The 20,360-nt window shown below is 45.1% G+C and overlaps 6 protein-coding genes across 6 annotated transcripts; 5 read left to right on the forward strand and 1 right to left on the reverse strand.

The window, feature by feature from the left end:
* Positions 1-118: 118 nt before the first annotated feature.
* Positions 119-1,194, forward strand: LY89DRAFT_691621 (uncharacterized protein). Its single transcript, XM_018216374.1, has 2 exons — positions 119-903; positions 959-1,194. The coding sequence occupies exons 1-2, from the start codon at positions 462-464 to the stop codon at positions 1,096-1,098; spliced, it is 582 nt and encodes a 193-aa protein (XP_018061888.1). The 5' UTR covers positions 119-461; the 3' UTR covers positions 1,099-1,194.
* On the reverse strand, positions 168-410 carry LY89DRAFT_660287 (uncharacterized protein; the record flags this gene model as incomplete). Its single annotated transcript, XM_018212544.1, has 1 exon — positions 168-410. A coding segment is annotated over one exon (243 nt), but the record flags the coding sequence as incomplete, so codon positions are not given.
* An 831-nt stretch (positions 1,195-2,025) lies between the features above and the next one.
* Positions 2,026-3,138, forward strand: LY89DRAFT_631082 (uncharacterized protein). Its single transcript, XM_018211265.1, has 2 exons — positions 2,026-2,178; positions 2,232-3,138. Exons 1-2 carry the CDS (start codon positions 2,042-2,044, stop codon positions 2,971-2,973), a joined length of 879 nt encoding a protein of 292 aa, XP_018061890.1. The 5' UTR covers positions 2,026-2,041; the 3' UTR covers positions 2,974-3,138.
* Positions 3,139-4,016: 878 nt separating this feature from the next.
* Positions 4,017-6,825, forward strand: LY89DRAFT_691624 (uncharacterized protein). Its single transcript, XM_018216375.1, has 3 exons — positions 4,017-5,712; positions 5,763-5,867; positions 5,918-6,825. The coding sequence occupies exons 1-3, from the start codon at positions 4,345-4,347 to the stop codon at positions 6,719-6,721; spliced, it is 2,277 nt and encodes a 758-aa protein (XP_018061891.1). The 5' UTR covers positions 4,017-4,344; the 3' UTR covers positions 6,722-6,825.
* A 2,304-nt stretch (positions 6,826-9,129) lies between these two features.
* Positions 9,130-10,932, forward strand: LY89DRAFT_356736 (nucleoside-diphosphate-sugar epimerase). Its single transcript, XM_018206966.1, has 4 exons — positions 9,130-9,549; positions 9,602-9,741; positions 9,796-9,983; positions 10,049-10,932. Exons 1-4 carry the CDS (start codon positions 9,370-9,372, stop codon positions 10,702-10,704), a joined length of 1,164 nt encoding a protein of 387 aa, XP_018061892.1. The 5' UTR covers positions 9,130-9,369; the 3' UTR covers positions 10,705-10,932.
* A 529-nt stretch (positions 10,933-11,461) lies between these two features.
* Positions 11,462-12,978, forward strand: LY89DRAFT_712024 (FMN-linked oxidoreductase). Its single transcript, XM_018217948.1, has 4 exons — positions 11,462-11,632; positions 11,684-11,762; positions 11,813-11,869; positions 11,926-12,978. The coding sequence occupies exons 1-4, from the start codon at positions 11,562-11,564 to the stop codon at positions 12,877-12,879; spliced, it is 1,161 nt and encodes a 386-aa protein (XP_018061893.1). The 5' UTR covers positions 11,462-11,561; the 3' UTR covers positions 12,880-12,978.
* Positions 12,979-20,360: the final 7,382 nt, after the last annotated feature.

Raw genomic sequence — 20,360 nt, forward strand, 5'->3', positions numbered from 1 at the left:
AGCGCTATGGATGGTTTAGAGCAGCAATGAATTAACTTGGACGAGAACGCACGAAAATATGGCACTGTGTTACACAAAATTCGATCACGATCGGTACGTCTCAGTGGAAATCGACTGACCACCGATGTAGCAAATATGCAGGATCATTCTCAATATTCCCGGCTCTTCTATTTCCTCCGTCTCAGGTGATCCAACTCGACAATACTTCGGAAGCAATTATTCTTCGCAGCTATCTTGATCGAGTTCAGATCCCTCGACGCCAGAATCTGAGTCTCCCACGCTTGATTCAATGACAATTCCTCCTCCACGTATCTGGGCCGGTTTTCGTCATCCCAAGGATACGATCCATTCCAATCTGTGCTAGTAGCATCATCGACATCCAAGAGCAGTTCTGGCCACGCTTTGAACAGGTCAGTCTAGACTTTGTGTGCCTTAGTACCCTTTTTGTGCTTTTCAAATGGATGCTTCCTCGCAACAGAGTCGGCAGCAAACCGCCTGAGTTTCGAGTCCTGGCCACCAATCTCGTACATCAATCCGATGTACTCAGCAACCGGCCACGCGTTAGCTGGGTTCTTGCAGTACTCCCGGCAGTCATCCATGCAGACGTTTTGGAATGCTGGAGCTCGGAAAAAGCTGCCCAGACCCCAGAGGTGGTCGGTCTGAGCTCCACCACCAAGAGCCGCATTATCCAGTTCCAAAAATGTGCCAGCGTACAGCCAAGCAACAAAATCCGCAAACAAGGAGGGCTTCACGGTAGGAAGAATGAATTTCTGTTCGCCTTCATGATTAATAAAGCAATTTCTGAAGTATCCAGAGTAGAGTGTCAGGAAGTCTTTCTAAACGTTGAAGATTTGGCAATCTGCACCGACGAGAATCTCAATCGTTGGACTGAATGGCACAATTCTGCGATCAATTAGCAAGCGCATTCGGTACATGATGCATTGTGCAACTGGCGTACTTGGCTGTGGTGCTCCGCAACAGTTCGAGCTTTATGTCGCGCTCGCACTCGATCTTGCTTTCATGGTTCTCTCGACAGTCGCATGTGAACCCCGGAGCCTCCGCAGCCTTGCGTTTTTGACCTGCTTGAAGACCCATTGAATGATATTGTTGTTTGACATGAACGGGTGGGGTTTTTGATGGATGAAGAGGAAGCCGAGTCTGGCCAAAGAGAAGGTGCTGCAAGTTGCCTTTCTTTTGCTGGACCTTCCTGTAATATTCTGGGTATTAACGCTACAACCAGCTGTACCGAACAAGCATGTGTTTGCCCGTCTGAGCGTTGTTGGTTGGACGAAGTCTTGCCGTCCACGCGAAGATGTTGTGTAACCGCATCCTAGTTCTACCCGGTCAAAGCAAGAGTCATACCGAGTAGCATAAAAAGCAACACAGACGCGTTTGGATCCTCCCAGCATATCTCTCGATTTTTGTAAGATCAAGAAAAAGAAGCTTCCCAGCCAATGATTCCTATGATGATCTTGTCAATACATCTTCATACCAGCGAGTTTGATCATTAGAGGAGACTGCTCTTGAATATCAAGAGCGCTGTGTAACTGAAAATAAGCATCTTGATCCACTGAATGTTGCTGCAACCAAGATTTTTCTGTTGCGGCCTCCATTGACAATAGCAGAAAGACGTTGGACTCAGTCGAAACGTGAGATTTGGTAGTCCAATTTTTGTTCATCAAGGCATTTGTCAAAGCCTTCGTTGCCGTACTCTGAGGTTGCTGTGAGGAGTTGTGTTTTGGCCAGGGTTCGCATCTCCTGATCCCTACCTAGTCAATCTTCCACCGCTAGACTTGCAAGGGAACCTCAGAATTGCAGGTTGGATCAATTTCGATACGTTTTAAAGGCAGGTTTTAGACTAGAAGTTCGTGATGTGAAACGTCCAACATTTATTATGTACACGTGCAGACGCGCTCCTTCCATTTTCGTGGCTGTCTGGGTACGCTAGTGATGAGTGAACCTCGAGGCTGTTGGAGAAGAAGTCTGACGTTCCATTCGCAACAAAGTACAATCTCCAATCGCCCACACGCGTCAATCAATCATGTCTTCAAGCAAGAAACGAAAGACTGGAGGAGATGGCGTCGCTGGTCTCAGCCCGACGTCCATCCTTGAGCCCAAGGCCAAAATCGAGCTCTCGAGGCCAGAGAAGCTCGAGTTTCATTGCTCCATGCCAGCCAAGTAAGCACTGACAAGAATTGATGCTGTTACATCACACTAATTAATGAAAATAGGATCGCGCCATTCTGTCCCACCATCCTCATCTCTGTCGGGTCGAGTAAACAAATCTTTACAGTCCCAAGGGATCTCCTCACACTCCATTCCGGCTACTTCAAAGAACTTTTCGCTAGTCCTAGAGAGGATGAAGATGAAAAAATTGCGCTCCCTCTATTATCTCCCATGGATTTTGGCAACTTCGTTTCATGGATCTACATAGGCAGAACGCTATCAGCCGCTACCGCTTCTGCTACTCGTTTCTGGGTGGTCGGTGAATTCCTTAGTGCGCCTGCATTCCAAAACTGGTGCATCGATATCTACAGGAATAAGCTACTATTGGCGGCAAACAGATCGCCACATAGAGACAATGTTCGACTGGCCTATGAGAAGAGTGGAAAGGGCTCAAAGTTGAGGAAGTTTTTGGCTCATTGCTCGGCACGACTGGGTCCACTGGAGAGTCATGCGGAGGGAAGTGACCAGCATACTGCTTGGAAGGTGCTATTTCAGGAATTCCCAGATCTTACCTATGATATTGCTGCGATAGCAGGAAAAGACTGGAAGGGCACAATGCCTTGGGATGATGAGCATAGAGCCTTGTATGTGGAAGACGAAATTCCATTGGAGAACCAGTGGGAGTCTCAGATCTTGCTGGCTAGGGACAAGGATGCCATCAAGGAAGCCGCGAGCACTGGCTGTGTCTGCAGTATCATCGAGCTGGATCATCTGGAGCGAAACAAAGGAAAGGAAGCTGTATCTTGAGCATGGCTTTGGCATGTGTATCACCTAAGTAAGCATCTCAAGATCACATCTCGAGTTCAGGACCCTGGGAGCTTTTCATGGTTGCACAACCACGTGACACTCAATTCATTGAGTTACATGGACACGGCTGAGAGACTCTTTTTCGAGAAGAGGATAATAATAAAGTGGACCACAGCAGAGTACGCCAAATAAACAAGCTGTGATTTCCCAGATGCACAAAGATATCGCGCGTGAAGCCAAGTCATCCAAGTGATCTCCAAGAAGTGAAGACAATAGGACGCCGGCCTGAACTTACCAGATGCTCACTTATCATGCTTGATTGATGCAAAACGAACTTCATGTTCTATTTGAATGAAGTATACCTGCAAACGCGGCGCTTTGGCCAGGAGATGAGGCTGTTCTTTGATGCAGTTGAAACAGCGAAGCTATGCTCAGGGCGGGATGTCGGTCGCTTGATAATTACCAATGATAATTTCCATTGGTAAAATGTGTCGTGATAAAGACGAAGATTAACGGAGCAGAACCTCATGTTGATATATATAGAAGTATTTCAATGCTGGTGAATGTTAAGATCCCCTTTGCTGACGTTAAGCGACGTGGGCCTTCCCCCTTTCTCAGCAATTGTTACAGGAAAAGGATAGTCCAGACTTGAACAAGAGTTCATTCAAACCCTGAGATGGAAGAGAGCGCATGGATCCTCGACATATTGAGCATTAGCAAACAGTAAAGATAGATAAGCGATCGCATGTGAAAAATTTGTTACAACTAAAGTTTGAGATGGCTAGGTGGCGTTATTTCAAGCAATTACTTATTAATATTAATAAGTTTATAAAAAAGTCGCTTATAATGCATGACGACGGAAGTAGTTAGCGGCATAGCTTTAATTATACAACGTATAAATAAACTGCTTAAAGTTAGTTCATGTTTGATTTCAAACGCTAGCCGATTTTTTAAAACTCTTTCTTTAATTCTTTTTTCTTCCATTTCACAATTAATTAATTGCTCTATTTTCGCCCGCGAATCGAAAACTCGGATCCCTCGCGCCATTACGAGTTTGTATGCAAGTTTATTTCTTCTTTATATTGCTTTCTATTTCATGCTTTTTAATTGTTTTTTTCTCGACTTCGGTTCTCAACTTGACGAGGCTAATTTTATTCTTTTAGGAAGGCGAACCCCCGCCTGCATTCACATTGTTCTTAACTTTTTTCTGCTTACTCTTAATAATCGCGATTTTCACAGTGCCCGACATTGTGAAGCACATCGTGTACAAACTCTCGAATAATCATAATTTTCGAAGAGTAACGCTTTTCCGGACCAACATTTTGCGACCAGAAATCTCAAAGAGTTAAGCCCAACTTCGAAAATCTCACAATGTCCGACGCGAATGTCGACAGCACGAACAAAGACTCCAAGACAGTGCTTAGCGAAGGGGGCGTTCGCGAGCACGTGACTGCTGGACTGCTTCTGTCCGTTCGACAAACAAAGACATCAGACGAACTGTCTGATAATGATATTCCGATCTCAGAAATTTCGCGGAAGCACCTAGATATCTCGGCGGAAACCATGACCTCATCTCACGCATCGGACAACACTAAACCTGCTCGCGTAATCGTGGAACCTGCTCCTAAAACCGCGAAGTCTGCTAGCGGAATCGCAGAGCCTCTTCACGGAATCACGGAACCTCCTCACGGAATCACAAAACCTCCTCCCGGAACCGCGGAACCTGCTAGCGGAATCGTGAGACGTCCTCACGGAATCACGGAAATTCACGGAATCGCGGAATCTACTCACGGAATCGCGGAACCTTCTCACGGAATCGCGGCGCCTCACGGAATCACGGAGCCTCACAGAATCACGCAGCCTCACGGAATCACGCAGCCTCACGGAATCACGGAATCTCCTCACGGAATCTCGAAACCTCCTCGCGCCGCCGTGGACGAGACGCAGCCAGTCAAACTTCAGCGGAAAGGTTTATCAGAATCGCCGAAGAAGACCCGAACCCCGATCAAAGCTACCATGTCATCACCATCGGATATCAAAGTTGAGAAGGAAATCGCCAGATTGAAGGAAGTTCTACAACAAACTTCAGGGGTTGCAGCCCAACAGGCTTTACGCGAGAACTGGCGTTTTCTCCTATTCGAAAGTACCTCAGGAGACACGGAAAATCACATCTCGTTCCTTCTTCGCGCCATCTTGAAGAATGTCACCTGGACCCCAAGACTCTTGAATATCGTCTTGAACGATCCCGATATCTCAGAGCAGATCCTTGAACAGCCAACAACCCTCCCAAAGCTTCTTGGCTCAGTTTCAGCAGCTCAGCTCATGAAGCATGTACCCACTCCTGTACTGGATGCAGCACTGAGAGAGAGGGTGAAGGACGTGGATGGTACCTCGTTGCTTAGATGGATGGGTGAGGCAGATAGGTTGGGCTTCACGTTAGAGGACATATTGGACGATTACGAATCAGTGGCACCTAACCCAAACAGTGAGTTGATGGGTCGAGATAAACCTGAGATACTCGATGTCGAAGGACCACGGACACGACCCCAGCTACACCTTCTCCCTCCTCCTCCCTCCTTGCAACAACAACGCCACGATCCTCTCCTCATTGAACAAGAGCGGAACCTAGCACTCACGGGACAAAAAGCAGTCGCTGGACGGCGACCAGCAAACGGAGGTCAGATCGGATCGTGCCGTCACTGCGACTTCGTCTTTCCGACGTTCTCGGGATATTCCTACGTGAGTTTCATAATTCTATCACTAACTACATGGACTAACTATTCAATTAGCATCTAGCCAAGAAGCCTTGTCTGAGGGCAGTACCACCTGGTGGACACAAATTTAAATGCGGGAATTGCGCTCAGCGATTCACAAATGGTCAGGGATATGACTACGTAAGTAGCTAAAGATTTAGCAACTTTTTAGCTACTAACATGAATTATAGCATATGAAAGAAAGATGTTGCTTTCCTGGTAATGCTGGTCCATCGCCATCCGCTCAATTGCAGCCAGAAACAAACAGTCAAGATCAATACAGTCCCATCCTACCTCCGAACAGTGTGCGCCATCAGGCTCAGGGAAGTCTATTCCATCCCGCAATTCGACCACCTATGCACAGTCAAGGTCCTTCTTCAAGTACTTTTATTCCTCTTCCCTCGCATCAAGGGCCTCCTGCATCTCTATCACAACCATCTATCAGTACACCGATTCAACAACCTGCTACATCCGTACCTAATATGACAGGCATTCGTCGCCATCCATCAGAGTTATCACGTGCAGAGCGAGCTATTCTGGACGCAGAAATCAAGGCACAGGAAGCCAAGCACGAGGCCAATGTAGCTGATATCAAACGAACCTACCAAGATAACCCAGTTGAGCTTCAAAAAAAGTTGTATTCTGCCAAGACTGGTAACGATACCAAGATGAGTGGGATCAGAAGAAAGCATGGCGTCAGCTTGAGGATGAGTAAAGCAGATAGGCAACGACGAGAGGAGGCGGGCGTGCCATCACCCACTTATACCTACAAGGCCTGTCCGCAACATGCGCCGACTGACATGTCGCCCCCTACATCTTCATTCTCCCCAGTCAATGGTTCAGGGAATAAGCGACGAAGATCTCAAGAAGACGATCATGGCTCTCCCCGACCTCAACCCTGGTTTACCAACCCTTCTACCAGAAACGTATCTACTCCGAAACACAGCTCGAGTGTTATTGTTCTTACGGACTCTGAGAGTGAGAATGAAGGCTAAGCGCGGACGGAAATTCTGATGACTTGATGGATTCATGTATTATAGTGCTTTTAGCGTGACTTTCAAATACTTGCGATGAAATTCAAAAATCACTTATGACTAAACTTTGCCGCTGCAGATGTACAGTGAAATTTCCCGACTTTCACAGTTCTTTGCTATTAACCGAACTTTTAATTAGTATATGTGTGGTGAGACTGCCGGACATTCTCAAGTCTATTTTTAATTGAAAAAATTCTAATGATTCTGGACAATAGTTAATCCTTAAAGTGCGGCTTTTAATTAAGACAATATCCGACTTTCATAGTATTTACTAATAATCGAACTTTTACTTTGCATATGTCTCGTGAGACTGCCGGACTTTCTTTTAATTAGAAAAGTGCGGCTATTGATTAAGATAATATCCGGCTTTCACAATACTTGCTGATAATCGAATTTCTACTTTACATATGTATAGCGAGAAGGCCAGACTTTTTTCTAATTAGAAAGTTCTTAGTAATTCTAAACATTAATTGATCTTTAAAGTGCGGCTTTTTGTGACAGCACTGTGACGATGGTGTGAGGTGGCGACGCAACGTCGGGCTATTCATTTAGAATCTAAAGCTAAGGAGAGAAGAAAGGAGAGGAGGAGAGATCTATATACATATATATGTTAGAAGTAAGGGGATGTCATGTGAGGAGCTAAGCCCTAGTAGGCTTAAAGCTCGGGAACGCCACCATTCCCGGCCTGGCCTCTGTCACAGGCGATTAGGACAGGCGATTGGCTCAGGCGATGGGCTCAGGTGATCCGTAACAGCCGGCGCTGTGACACTTTTAATCAAAACAATATTTAATTTTATTTAGAATAGAGGTACCCAATAGCTCCTGTCACGTACGGAAGACAGGAAGGAAGGCAGGAGGACGCACACGGTGCGAACGTGTGGTCAGCGACTATATTAGTTGTGTTTACTACAGCAGCTCTAATTCTATCTAAGCTGCTGTAATATAGAGAGTGTGGCCAAGCACGTGCGCTATACCCGATTAGGTATAGTGCTAGGGAGACTAGCGCTCCCGGGCTGGTATTGCACGTGCCACCACAACGATCTCATCCAGTGCTAAGACCTGGTTATACCTCCATATCTACTCTATATTCCAACAAATTTTCACAATACTTACTAATGACCGACTTTCGGCTTTGTGTATGTACAACGAGAGTGCTAGACTTTCTTAAAAAAAATTTAATTAAAACTCTTTTAATAATTTTCGATAATATTAGTCTTCAAAGTGCGGCTTTCCACACACACAAAATTCTTTTTTGAACAACAAAATCACATTTTTAATGTTATTAGTATCAGAATCTCGTCTCTCTGTTCATACATTACTCATTGCTTTGTTATCTAACGTTCATAAAGCACTTTGATGAAGCAAAATTTTGGTCAGCACGTGATATATTAACGAATCTTAAATGCCAAGACTTCCGAACATGAATGCCGCGAAAGCTCAGTGACGTTGCTGCTCTGCGGCGCTGCTTCTGCAACATATCCAATTGTACACGATGGCTGTGCTTATTGATGAGAGGTGAGCTGAGCAAGTCTTTACTAAGTGATGGGAAAACAGAAGCTGACTGTGAAGGAGGTCGAAGATGGAGATGTAGCATCTACGAATCCGCGACACGCCCCGAACATATACACATTGAATGATAGATTGAGAGACCTACAAGCTGTGGAAGGCACATTGGGGCGATAAGGCTGCGAATGGAAGCCTGCCGTCATCTTCCTGCGACGAGAAACGAAGCCTACAACCCAAGTGGTACCATGAGAGGGCCATGACAAGCTGTGAAGAACATGCCTGAAGTTGCCAACCGTCATTGGGATCTAAGTGGGTGCCGAAGTGAACCCTTCCCCTCGCTGGAAATCGGGCAGGGATGGTCTCTGTGCGTCATACCGAGCAGGAAATACAAGTTTCGAAGCAGAAGTCAAGCATCATATCCAATCCGTACTCCATTGTCTCGAGGCTGCTTTCTGGTTGTCAGAAGTCCAGAAGTCTGTCACTGTCGATGGCTCTTATAACATTGTGCAAGAGGGATAAGTTGTGTGAGGACTTTCTTTGCTGTTGGCACTCCTCTGTTCACAAAGTTGTCCCTGCGCCTGCTTTCGTACGAGGGAGAGTTTCTCCGTGTCTCCTGGTGTAGCACGACTCAGTTCACAGGTACAAGACCACGGTAATTATTCAAGAGTAAGTTGCACATGGTCTTACATGCTTTCTTGTGCGAGCTGAGACTTGAAGACTTGCGGTGCGATAAGATAATCAGAAGAAGAGGTTTGTGCCAGTTTCATAGAGTACTCTCATTACTTCTCCAGCATGGGAATCTTCTGGCATATTTACGGTGATAAAACCTGAGGGTACGAGGTGAGCAGCGCTGCTGAATTAAATTTTCTGATTTGGAGAGCCTGAGCTGCCGACGAACAATTTGACGCTTATATCTAGGTCAAGAAGACTGAAGATGCAAGTACATCGATAAGATCGCCGAAGACGACAGCTAACATCATTCTGAGAGTTGATGGGTAGGGAACTTTGGGCAGGGATATAGTAGTACAATTCCTGGTGGTGTTCTTGGGGAGAGCTGGTATCTGCAGCGCGACGATACATCGCATTCCAACGATTAGATCGCCATGAACCCTTGCACCACATCACATTTGGTACTACCAACGGAAGTAAGCACACGACACAAACAAATCTTGCGCTATAGAAAGCAGCAAAGGTGTCTCGAAAAATATATTTTGAAGCTTGAAAATTACCCAACACGAAACAGTTGCCTTTCTTGTCGAGACATGAAAATACTTGTTGCTGGCGTATGTTTCCATACCAATACTCAGTGAGGGAAACCAACTCATCTCAATACAGGGAGCAGGATTCCTGGGATCCAATCTTGTTAATCATCTCCTCAAGGAAGGCCACGATGTGGTGCTTCTCGATTCATTCATCGTTGGTCTCGAGAGCAGTATCAATCATCTGGTTGACTTACCCAACTTGACTGTTCTTCGGTAAGAAACAAGGAACGGGTCTCTCAATTGTTATAGCAGCTGACTATAGGGTAGCCACGATATAACAAAGCCGCTCAAGGACCTTCGCGTGGACCAGATCTATCACTTGGCATGCCCAGCAAGTCCCAAACATTACCAGCGCGATCCTATAAAGACGCTTCAGACATGCTATATTGGGACAGAAAACATGCTGAAATGTGCCTTGCGGTGCAACGCACGAATGCTGTTTTCAAGCACGTCAGGTGCGTGAAGCAATTTCCGTTTCGTCGGGTTCTAGCTATGACTGAAACCTGTTCTATTCCTGCAGAGATCTATGGAGATTCTCTCGTCTCCCCGCAACCCGAATCGTACTTTGGAAATGTCAATTCCTACGGCCCAAGATCCTGTTACGATGAAGGCAAGCGTGTCGCCGAGTCTTTATGTTATGCGTACCAGCACATGTACAAACTCGATGTCCGTATTGCTCGAATATTCAACGCCTACGGCCCAGGGATGCCGGCTTCGGATGGTAGAGTGGTTTCGAACTTCATCGCAGCTGCTATTAATGGCCAGCCTCTGAACATAACGGGTGATGGCTCAGCAGTTCGATGCTTCCAGTACGTTACGGACTGTATTTCTGGACTAACGAAACTCATGGCGAGTGATTATTCGCAGCCAATCAACATTGGGAATGATCGTCTTTGTCGGGTTGATGAACTTGCTCATGTTGTGATGGAGGTGGCTACGAAGAATGGTATTCTGGGACTCGACAAACGTATCACTTACTCGGAAAGACCGGTTGATGACCCAGATCACCGACAACCTGATATCAGGCTGGCTAGAGAAGTGTTAGGCTGGTCACCTGTCGTTAGCCTCGAGGACGGCATACAGAAGACTTTTGAATGGCTCCTCTCCATTCAGGGAACCTCTTTGAGAGGCAAGGTTGCCAAGACAGGAGCAGGACTCGTGTCTCTGCCATCGTAAGCTTCCAGCTCACTCGTCCGCTGAGAGGCTATTCCCAAGTAGTGCTGTTGTTCTTGGTATAGAAGCCGAATAGTCAAGGTTGTGGGGGGCAACATGGTAATTCTCATCATTTGATACAGGAAATAACATTTGCAAACTTCTTTTCTATTGATTTCTTGTCCGTCAAGTGAGTCCTCATCCAGATGAGTCTGTTGAGACTCGATGAACACTTCCATACGAGCATTTGACTCTCGGTAAGGCAAGTATAATCCGAGTTCGTTCACGTGAAGCACGCTCAACAATTTCGTTGCACATCGCAACGGAGCTAGTTATAGCTGCGGGTGAGGTTGGAAATTTGCTTCCAGAACTTGATCATACTAATCTACAGCAACAACCACTATGCCCAATACCAAAACGAGCGATCAAAGGTTCAATTGGCATTTGAAGATGCCATTCTAATTTTCAGAAGGGATTTCGTTAATTTGTTGGAGGCATATCAGCGTATTGCAGAGGCAGAGAGAGAGGAGGGAGCCCGAAGGTGAGGTGAAAGCAGGTGCAGGAGTTTTGACTCAACACGTGATCAGTAGCCATGAATGACATCCCGGCCGTATTGCCTTTGGTAGATCTGGATGTCGGTATATGGCTTGAAGCTTCAAATCTGATCATTCTAACAATTCCACACATTTGGTGATCATGTTGTGGACAAAAAATGACCCCAGCGTGACCCTCGGAAGAGTAGCGCCAAGCCTTCTGTCCAATTCAACCATCCCTCTTCCATCCGCTTCTTCAATCTCAGAATGATGTCCGTCACATCTTCTTCTTCATAAATCTATCCAAATTTCTCGTTATGCAATATCTAGAGAAGAACCCTAGCCGCTATGCCCGTGTACGAATCCGATATCCAAGATGAGGAGGATCTCAATGTCCGTCACGCTTCCCTGGACATACAGTACATTCCCTGCACATCCTGATCCACGAGACCTAGCTAATGAAGATATAGCCCTCTCAAGCTCTTCGACATCGCCAAAGCTGAAGGGAGACCTTTATACGCCGCTGCTCCCATGGTGAGGTACAGCAAGGTGAGGCTTCTTTGTCTCTTGATGGCAAATCTTGCTGACTTGTTCTGCAGCTGGCTTTTCGAGAGACTGTTGCGCTATATGGGGTTGATCTGACTTGGACGCCTATGGTGAGTATTCTCAAGACTTCCAGATGGAGGATAGAAGGACTAATTCGCCTGAGAAGGTGCTAGCCAAGGAATTCAATCGGAGCTTGCTGGCACGTGATAGTGGTAAGCACGTGGTCATTATCTTCTTCATCCTTTCCTATTTTACCAGTTGCTTGGAAGCCCTATCCTTCATTTCAAGCCCATTATATACTCATCACACAAGTACTGTTACCCTCCTAGACTTCACAACCTCCCCCCATGCCCCTCCAACAATTGTCCAGTTTGGCTGCAATTCGCCACTCGAACTGAGTAGAGCAACGACCCTCATCGCACCTCATGTCAATGGCATCGATCTGAACTGTGGCTGTCCGCAGTCTTGGGCCTGTTCCGAGACTCTTGGTGCCGCACTCATGCACAAACGCGAACTCGTAGCGTCCATGGTTTCATCCGCCAAATCCGCTTTGGCATCCCTCGGCTACGAGGGCCAGAAAACGGTCTCTGTGAAGATTAGAGTTCACAAAGACTTAAGAGACACGATTGATTTTGTGAAGACGGTGCAGGACGCAGGAGTAGATTTCATCACGATTCATGGGAGGATGAGAAGTACGCCTAGTTCGAAGCCTGTTGATCTTGAGGCTATCAAGCTAGTTACTGAGCATGTTTATGTGCCGAAGTTGGCCAATGGGGATGTGTTTACATTGGAGGATGCAAGAGAGCATGTTAGGGCTACGGGGGTCGATGGCGTCATGGCTGCTAGAGGATTGCTGGAGAATCCGGGAATGATCAGGGGGGATGTGAGGTGTGAGTGGGATGTCGTGGAGAGTTTCATGGAACGGGTAGTGAGGGCGCCGCTCCCATTTAAGTTGGTGGTTCATCATCTTGGAGAAATGGGGGGAAGTGAGAGAAGTCAACGTGGGAAGACTTTGTTCTCAAAGGAAGAGAGGGCGGAGTTGATGGCGTGTGAAGGGATGGTGGACTTGATTGATTGGTTTGAGGAAATGAAAGAGCGGAAAGCAAGGAATGGGAACTGAGGCAACATGTGTCCCAGGGAGGTGAAACATAGATGGAAGTACTCGGCACGAAGAATAATCATTTTGCGTGACTATATGCATACACCCCCTGTTCCACAGCTACTCCCGTCTCATCCATGCTGAAAAAGTGTTATCAGCAGCTATTCTTCACTGTCAACGTTTCGACGCTGTCACGTTGCCATTTACACTTTTCATCTCAATCCAGAACGTGTTCGATGCCCACAACTTATCGAGTCAAAATCGAAAATTACACTGCAAGCCCTCCCATATCTTTCAGATTCAGCAAACTTACTTGTTGAAGAGTTGGGAAGACCGTTCGTAGACTGCAGATGTATCCTGGTGTTGATACTGTAGAGGGGATAAGAACATGAACCAGCAGTACGCAAAAACAACAAAAACAACAAAAACAACAAAAACAACAAAAACAACAAAAACAACTAAAACAACTAAAACAACAGCAAGTGGGCACCGCGCGAAGCAGACCACTATTCGCAGTAGTAGGACAGATTCAAAACATCATGTAAAAGCATTCGAAAACATATCACTGTGAAACTAAGAGTGGCAGAAGAGTTGCTCTTATCCTAAGAGTGCGCGACCACAATATATGGGAAGCGTCACATGATAAACTAGACCCAGTTGAGTATAGTGCTAGGGAAGACTAGCGTTCCCGGGCTGGCCTCCTCCTCAACCACACGTGCCGGTCAGCGCCAAAAGGACCAAAAAGAGCTAGCCCTGCCACAATACCTTTCTACCATCAGAGGCGGCTCCCCACGAGAGAGAGGGTTATTTATAGGCACTCTTTGTCTCGAAATATTTCTCCTCCTTTCTGTTTCCATGTAGTGAATATCACTTCAGATTCACCAATTCACTACAGGATGTTCCTTCCAGATCAGAGTGAAAATTCAAATACAGATAGCTCTGAGCTGTATCACTGTTATATATTCTATAAGTGAATTAAGCTCAAGGGAGCTTGCAACAGAAGGATCCTTCCTTCATGCCATATCCAAGAAGTATAAAAAAGCGGACGGAGCGGCCGCTTCAAATCAAACATCTTTCACCAGTTCTCAGGGTCACTGAACATGTGAAGGAGCCCTGGCCAGGCAATCGAACCACGACGTGACGAACCTTGACAATCTCCTCATACCAGAGACGCGTTGAATGGATTTTTCTTTGGATAAAACATCCTAGTAAGACGATTGTCATCGATGTCGATTTAGTTGTCAATAGGCAATGCACATTTGCACGTGTGTAAGTCATGCGAGTCAGTGAAGAACCAACTTTTCTGCCTCTCGTCTTGATATTACAGTGTGATTGTACGATAAGTTCTTGCCGTTGATTATTCTGCTTTTAACTTGCAGAAGAGAGAACTTATCCCACTTTAAAAGTACTTGATTGATAACAGACTTAAGCTCTTTACGAAAGATCTACTTGTGCGCTTCCCTTAGATGAAGTGCTGGTAGTCTGCCTCCGCTATTCATGAGATATTTTATCAACAAAGTGTCTTAGCTGAGCAATGAAAGAGATGCGGCAGTGATTCATAACTTCCAATTCACTCGTAAACGCCGAGAGCAACGAATGTTTCCAGTATTCTATCCGATTACCTACAAAACTCTATTGTATATTTTATACTTTATACTTCAGATCTGGACGAAGTCACGCTACACTAGTGCTACGGAAGGCATTTACCTCAGTTGTGGATACCAATCGATCTCATGAATGCAATTATCGCTATGGACTAGCTTGGTTGTGAAATGACACATGGCCCATTGCGAGCCCTGAAGACATGAAATATTGGCAGGGAGGGGTTTACAGTATGGTTGCCGTGGTTTTATTGCTGTCAACTAAACTTTAATTCACCAAACAGGCTACATTCCTTCGTTGCTGTCTTTTTTTCACCTCTTCTTTTGCAGGTCAGCACCACAGCTTTGACCCGTGCCAGCCAACCTACGGGTTCATCGAGCATGCCAAGCTTCTCATACAAGCCCTTGATCATGAGGTGTAGTTTAAACAGAATTTTTCTCGGCCACTGATGGAAATTATATAGGGAAGCAAGAGTCCTAAGAGGACATGGAAGGCTGAGGACCTACGCAGCCTCTGCCCACATTCGTTCATTCACCTTATTAGCCCTAGTATTCTGTTGACTCCTCAATTCTTCAAAAGACACGTATATAAGAACTTCTCCTGTCCTTAGTCAGGAATCAAATCGACACGTACTCGTGCAACCACACCACGGCTCGGAGCAGACCATGCTATAACGAAGATTTCGACGGCGAGCTATTTATCAAACCTGGTGTAGGTGAAGACTGTTGCTCGCTGTCAAGTCACACTTTGTTGTCAAATCTTTAGAGTTTCTTTGCATAAGAATAATCAGCTAGAGTTCAACAGCAGGAGTTCTCATGCTTTTATTTCGTAGCTCTTGAGCTTTTGCATCAATAATTCGCTTCTAAGGTATGCTAGTCTCCACAGGTAATCAGAAACCCGCACCTGATCTGTATATAATGAGCGTCTACTTTAGGCAGCATGACATTCCTATATACCCGTAGACGTCTCAAGGAGGAAGGTTCGGGAACAAGGCTAGCACGTGTCCATGATTTTGGAAATGCTCATTTCATATTAGAGGGAAGAAGGTGAATGGACGCGGAGGAAGACAAAATTGGGAAATCTGGGGTTAGAGAGACTGGGGTCGAGTTCAAAATAGCATAAAGACTGCCGCTCCTACTACACAGAAGTTTATTTTCAGTACTCGGCTTTAACCCGAGTTACCCACCCCTAATCTTGACACTTCTGAATTCGACTAGAATGAAGATGGCATCATGACAACACTGGTATAAGTCGTGCTCGTCGTGTGGTGAAGACCACATCATGGCCTGAATGGGAACTTATCTTGGGTAGAACCTGTAAACACTTTTAAGGAAAGTGAGTAAGGAGAGAAGCGAAGCTTGTTTGTTGTTGGTTGTTCCTATGTTGTCAAAATGGTAGGTAAGAGTGATAAATTGAGAAAGCTGAACGTGCAAAAGCTTAAAAAGTTAGCTAAGCCTCAATTACTAAGACAGATCAAGTTCTTTGCACAATGTAACTTCATTTGCTCAGAATTTCCATGCTGACGCAGTTTTAGCTGGGTGGCTATGAGTTTATATAGATCAAAACACATCGACGCAAATGGATGAAGACAAGTGGCTCACAGTTTTCTAAATCTTGTCACACTCACAATGGATTGAATGAATCTGCGACAACCAGCGGACGTATTGCGGAAACATGCTTGTAAAGGCCACAACTATCGATTAAGATATGTCGGGCTCACAACCAGGGATCGGAATTGCTCATGTTTATCGACAAGGAAGAAACTATATCCAACTTTCGTGTTAGTGGTTATATACAAGAGGTAGAAATGGAAAGTCGGGCTTTGTTCGCGTTACCAGCTTGTGGGCAGGAGTGGATAATGGTCAACTTTCCCTCAGCTAGCCGACTTTATCGTATTCACTCTAAGATGCACTTTATGAACAAGATAATATTTGAAATATGAATTAAATTTTTAATTACGTTTAGCTACTAATTACAAGGTTGTTGGGTCCTGGATCTTGATACGTTTCCCATCCTTGGTCTCAAAGATAGACTCGCTGGGGCTACCACTCTGGCCCAGAAGTCTGGACACCGGAAGTCATGGCTGGCGAAGAACAATATTGGCTTACAAGAGCAGCCTCGTTAGTTTTCAGGGGCCACAGCCTATCTGCGACTCACAAGAAGCGGTAGAACTACAGTACACGCTCTTGGGATGCAAGTGACTGGAGGATAGCGAGGATGAAGGTCCAGTTCTTAAGCTCATCACAAGAGAATATAGTAGCTGAGAAATATAAAAGTAATAAGTTAATTTAAATTGGCTGCTGTTGGCTCCAGGTTGTTGTCAATTACTTTCTCGCTCGTATTATGAATCATAAATCTCTAGATGGGCATTCTCATCCACCGTTGCTGCTGCGTTCCTTGTCTCTTCACCGCATAATTTTAAAACACCAATCTCAGCTTAGCCAAGTTGATCAACACGGCACCCAAATTGGCTTTTAAGTCGAGCTATATCCAATTTGCAAGCTTCTGATGGTTATTTTATAAACGGGGAGAAGTCTTGATGGCAAGCCCCTCAAAAATCCCGCTCGTTTTCTTTTTCTTTCGAAATCATGATTCAATTTTTCGGAGCAGGTGAATGTTCCTAGAAGAGGATATTCGCAAGGTCGAGGTGAAGACGAGGCGGGAGGTGGAGGGTCTAAAAGCCAGCCACTTCCTTTCTTTACAAAGCAACAAGTGCCATTAGATCTTCCTGTATTGTGACTGCCCGTGAATTATTGCTGCGCGTCAGAGACGGGTTTGAGTTTGCAACGCCACGAAAAGAAAACTGTGAGTCTAGATGTCAAGAATACATTTGTTGTTGTCAACGACTCTTTTGCTCTCAACGCTCTATCACAACTTAATACCACTGATCCAAGCCACGTTCTGTTAGTCTAGGACAATTACAACACAATCATGTATCACTAAGGTCATACTAATGAGCTACCTTAGCGCAGCGATTTGTTGTTGAGTGTATCGATATTCGCTCTCAAGTTGAGTGGTTGGGATCATATATAGAGTAGAAGAAAAGTGAAAGGATCATAGTATTCACAACTTGCGAGAGTCGTGCTAGGATCTCTTTACAGGCTGAATGGTGAGTGAATTTGCGAGATTTGGGAAGTTTAGGACAAGCATGATAGATATAAAGGGCGTTCGGGAGGGCAGGAAAAGATTTTGACATTGGCTAGGGTAGAGAAGTAGAAGTGATGTTATTAATGGATGAATGCCAATGAAAGCTTTTGGACAGGGAACTAATTAGCATGAATTCTCAGCTTGCTGTCAAGTTTTCTTTCGTCACTTGAATCCATGACTTCAAACAAAAATCACCATTCCTTTGCCTTCTTCCTTTACGCTTGAAGAATCGATATTTCACTCAGTTCTAGCCGAATCAAGATAATTGATCTCCCGGGGAGGCGTCTCTAATCCTGAGGTGTCTGGCTTGATAGCTTGGTCTTGACTACATCTTGATCTACAAGGTGTTTATATAGGCAGAGGTGTGAAGAGAATCTCGACATTTAGGAAGTGTAGAGGTGAAGAATTTGGCTAGTAACTCACAGTTCTCTGTAGAGGTCAACTGGTTTGAGATAGGGATTAGTGAGTAGTTTTGAACGAAAATGTAAGCAGAGCAAAAAGAAGAGCGAAAATATATATAAAAGCCATTACCTTTCTAAATTTGAGAGTAAGACGGTTCCAAAGAACACTGAATGAACGTCAGTAGTAACTAGTTGTGTTGAGAAGATTTTAGGTTAAGGATAAAGGTACGAGAAAGTGCTGAGTTTCAGGTAGAGAATAGGAATTGATTTCGAAAAAGGAGGAGAGAGCGCCGTGATTTTGGATTGGGATTGAATAGCAGCGATACATGGTTTATTGTCAAACATTCCTTTGCTATCACTCAGATGTATGAGCTGAAAGCAGAAACACAAGTACTCTTGTCACTGATTTGCGTCCAAGCGCAGGCTCCACTTGAATATAAGAGACCGAGACGATCGATAAATGATCTGTTTATCGATGAGCACCAGCCTTGAGATTTGAGTCACACCCTGCTCTAGTTTCGATGGCTTATCATAAGCCCATAGATGATGAGAGTTTATATAGAGAGAAGTCTTGAATGAAGGCTTCGAAGTAAGACTTTGACAGGGTGTTCGCTTCTTGCCAATTTTTGTTACATAATAGAAAGAGGAGAAAGTGAATTGCTCAGGGAAAACGAGGATCAAGATGAGAGGCCTACGAAACCGGGAAGACCCAGACCTATAAAAACATCCCCCCGCCGACCTAGAAGACTAGAAAGAAACAACTTGAGCAAGAATATAACAAGCGCAATTAAAAAAGAAAACTTCATAGTGAGACACATTTCCGATGTCAAAGTACTACCAAGGTAAGAGGAAAAGGAAAACAGAGGCTGAATTGAGGAGCGAAGGATATGAATATGAATTGATTATTTTCAATCCTTACCAAGTATTCTTTTGTTGCCACTGGATCCACAACACCCAACTTTCTCAAGCTAAAAAAGAGATCACTATTCCACTCCTTGTATACTGGAAGCTCAAATAAGACTGACCAAGAACTCATCTACACGCCGGGCGTTGAACTTTGCCGTCTTCGGGGAAGTAGGGCTCGCAAGGTTTGGAACAGCTACGTCCCCATTATTTGTGATAGCTGTATTCGGACTGTTCGCAGCCAAGCAAAATTTAGGCAGTGGAGGTTTATATAGACGTAGAAGAGTTTTTGCGAGACAATTTTGAGAGGCCGCGTTAGATTCGTGACTCAAGCTTTCTGGAAACTTCATCCATTCAGAGACGAGCAGTGAATGAAAGCTGGAAGAAGAAGATGATGGAGGGAGGGTTGGGTATAAAATCTCCCTCTTCCCCTCCTCAAGCTTGTGAACAACGAGATAGTCGAAAGTCGAAACAGCCGCCTGGCTCATCAGCAAGGAAGCAAAGCCTGGAACCCGCAGGGCACCGGATGGGTACCGATCATGAGACCTTGGTAAATTCCAACGAAAGCGGTGATGCATGGAAGGTTGTCTATTGTCAAGAGTCCACTTGCTGTCAAGTTCCAGGAGAAGATTTTGACCGAGGAAAAATAAATCGCATTTCAACTTCGAAACTCTCGTCCCATCAACCCCTGGTTGAATATATAAACAGTCCCCGAGCTGGCTATGGGTGAATCACGAAGATATCTGTATTTGCAACATAAGGGTCCTGGCTGGGATCTCTCACTTCAGGCTAGAGATGTACTATTCATACCCCTCTCAGATTCAGTCCCTGAGCAAAGCAGAAGAGAAGAGGTGAACGCGTGACTCACACGTTTCCAAAAGCTTTTGCTGACTTGACAAAGATAAAGTAATGCTTCTATATACAAGGAAGTAAATAACGAATATTCTAGAAGAAGACGTCGAGAAGCCAATAATGACGGGTATAAAAACATCCTTGACATTGCTTGAATCGAGATCCATTCGACTCCAGAGCGGAAGCCAAGTATGCCAGAGAGAGCCGGGTCTCGAGTCCGGGTGCGAAGAGAATCTCGATCTCAAGGCCGAAACGGCAGTAAAATTCGAGAAGGAAAAGATGTCACAGCCTTTAATGAAGGTATGAATAAAACTTGATCTTGTCAATTGTTTTTGTTATCAAACTTAGCAGGTCAGAAGCACGCTAAGAACAAATTCTTCAGCCAACTTTTGCCTACATAATCCACAACTTGAGATTTGTCACTTACTTGTATCAAAGATAAACTCACCAAAGTAAGGTCACCCCGGCGCTGGGTGATCTGGTCGAGTTGTGATTCGTGGTTGATAACGATTTCCGCCTCGGTTTCTCTGACTCTCTCACGGAGTATTTATACACGAAAGATGGGCTTCGACCTCTAAAACCGCAAGCTAGATCAAT

Source organism: Mollisia scopiformis, assembly GCF_001500285.1.
Source record: "Mollisia scopiformis unplaced genomic scaffold LY89scaffold_36, whole genome shotgun sequence".
Taxonomy (NCBI): Eukaryota; Fungi; Ascomycota; class Leotiomycetes; order Helotiales; family Mollisiaceae; genus Mollisia; species Mollisia scopiformis.